The sequence below is a fragment of the Loa loa genome (genome assembly GCF_000183805.2).
Source record: "Loa loa unplaced genomic scaffold supercont3.2391, whole genome shotgun sequence".
In the NCBI taxonomy this organism is placed as follows: Eukaryota; Metazoa; Nematoda; class Chromadorea; order Rhabditida; family Onchocercidae; genus Loa; species Loa loa.
Window position 1 is genome coordinate 1 of NW_018110570.1, and position 1,360 is coordinate 1,360.

General features: G+C 26.5%; 1 protein-coding gene across 1 annotated transcript; it reads left to right on the top strand.

The window, feature by feature from the left end:
- Positions 1 to 1,043: 1,043 nt before the first annotated feature.
- LOAG_15666 (hypothetical protein) lies at positions 1,044 to 1,214 on the top strand (the record flags this gene model as incomplete). The annotated part of the gene is made up of 1 exon (XM_003151154.1): positions 1,044 to 1,214. The coding sequence occupies one exon, from the start codon at positions 1,044 to 1,046 to the stop codon at positions 1,212 to 1,214; it is 171 nt and encodes a 56-aa protein (XP_003151202.1).
- Positions 1,215 to 1,360: the final 146 nt, after the last annotated feature.

Below are 1,360 nucleotides of genomic sequence, written 5' to 3' on the forward strand. Positions count from 1 at the left end.
TGATTCATTCTCTTTTAAATTTATTCATATTATTTCATTTCTCTTTTTTCTTACTTACATTATTCGCCGCACTTTTTTTTTTCGAAAAAACTTAACAAAAAAATTTAAAAAAATTTTCAAATCTTCTAAAACATGCATTTTTTTTATTCAGATCAATTACCGCTTAAAAAAATTAAACCGTTTAGGTCATTCATTGGTCATTAAAATAACTTTCCTATAATAACATGAATGATTTACTCGTAACTATGAAATATATTTCAAATTTTAGTCCACAATTTCCTCCATCTTCCATTATTTCATATTTCTTTATTCGATAATCATTCATTTACATTTTCCTCTGATGACTTTATCCTATTTACTTAATGTTACTATGCCATTAATTACGACAGGAAAATATAAAATATATGCAAAAATATACAATAAAATATATATTATTTCAAAAATGACCAAAATAAATACCTATCGTTCAAAGTTCAATTTTAAATGTAATATTGTCATTTTTAAATGATATTAATAATGGTCACATATTAATGAGGACATTTTAAGTTCATTTCTTCTCGATTATTTCTTGCCTTCAATTATGAGCTTCAAAAGTATTCACCATCAATATAAGTTCCTGTCACTACCATTCGGTGACATACGACTTCTATATGTTGTCATTGAGATAATCAATCGTCTAGTTGTGGTGACTAAGCCATGATGTTTTATTTAGCAATAAACTGGGCAACATTTTTCGCTTCAAATTTGCACAAGTTTTTGATCGTACACTATCGTAAGAAGTATCACTGAATGTACCGTAAATATACTTGTGCCATTTTATGATACTATACCATTCAATCTCTATTGATTAATATCAGTGAATATTTTAAGCCCAATTCACATAACTGTTACATTGTTTTGTAACATTTTGTTCATTCATTTCAATCCCATTTATTCATTAATCTTTTCATTGATATCATTTTTCATGTCAAAATCTCAATTACGGTAGGTAACATGGAAATAAAAAATCTCAGTTACAGTAAGTAAAGCTAGATTTCAGAAAGATGGAATGTCCAGCTATTGTCATCCTATTATTTGGCATTATGGCAACACAATGGTCTAAAGCGACACTTTCAACGACTATTTGCATCGATCAAGTATCATCATTCATCACAATGGCTTGTAATGGATGTATTCAAATCGCTCTATCATCACAATACAGTGATCGTAAATAATTTCTATTTCTTTTTTTACTCATTTTAAAAATTAAAATTGTTAATTTAATTAAAGATAAAGATTATTTGATAATTTTAAAATCTTCAAATAAATTTATAAAGACTTCCTATAATTTGCCTCCTCCCTATCTTTGTTATTTTCAAAT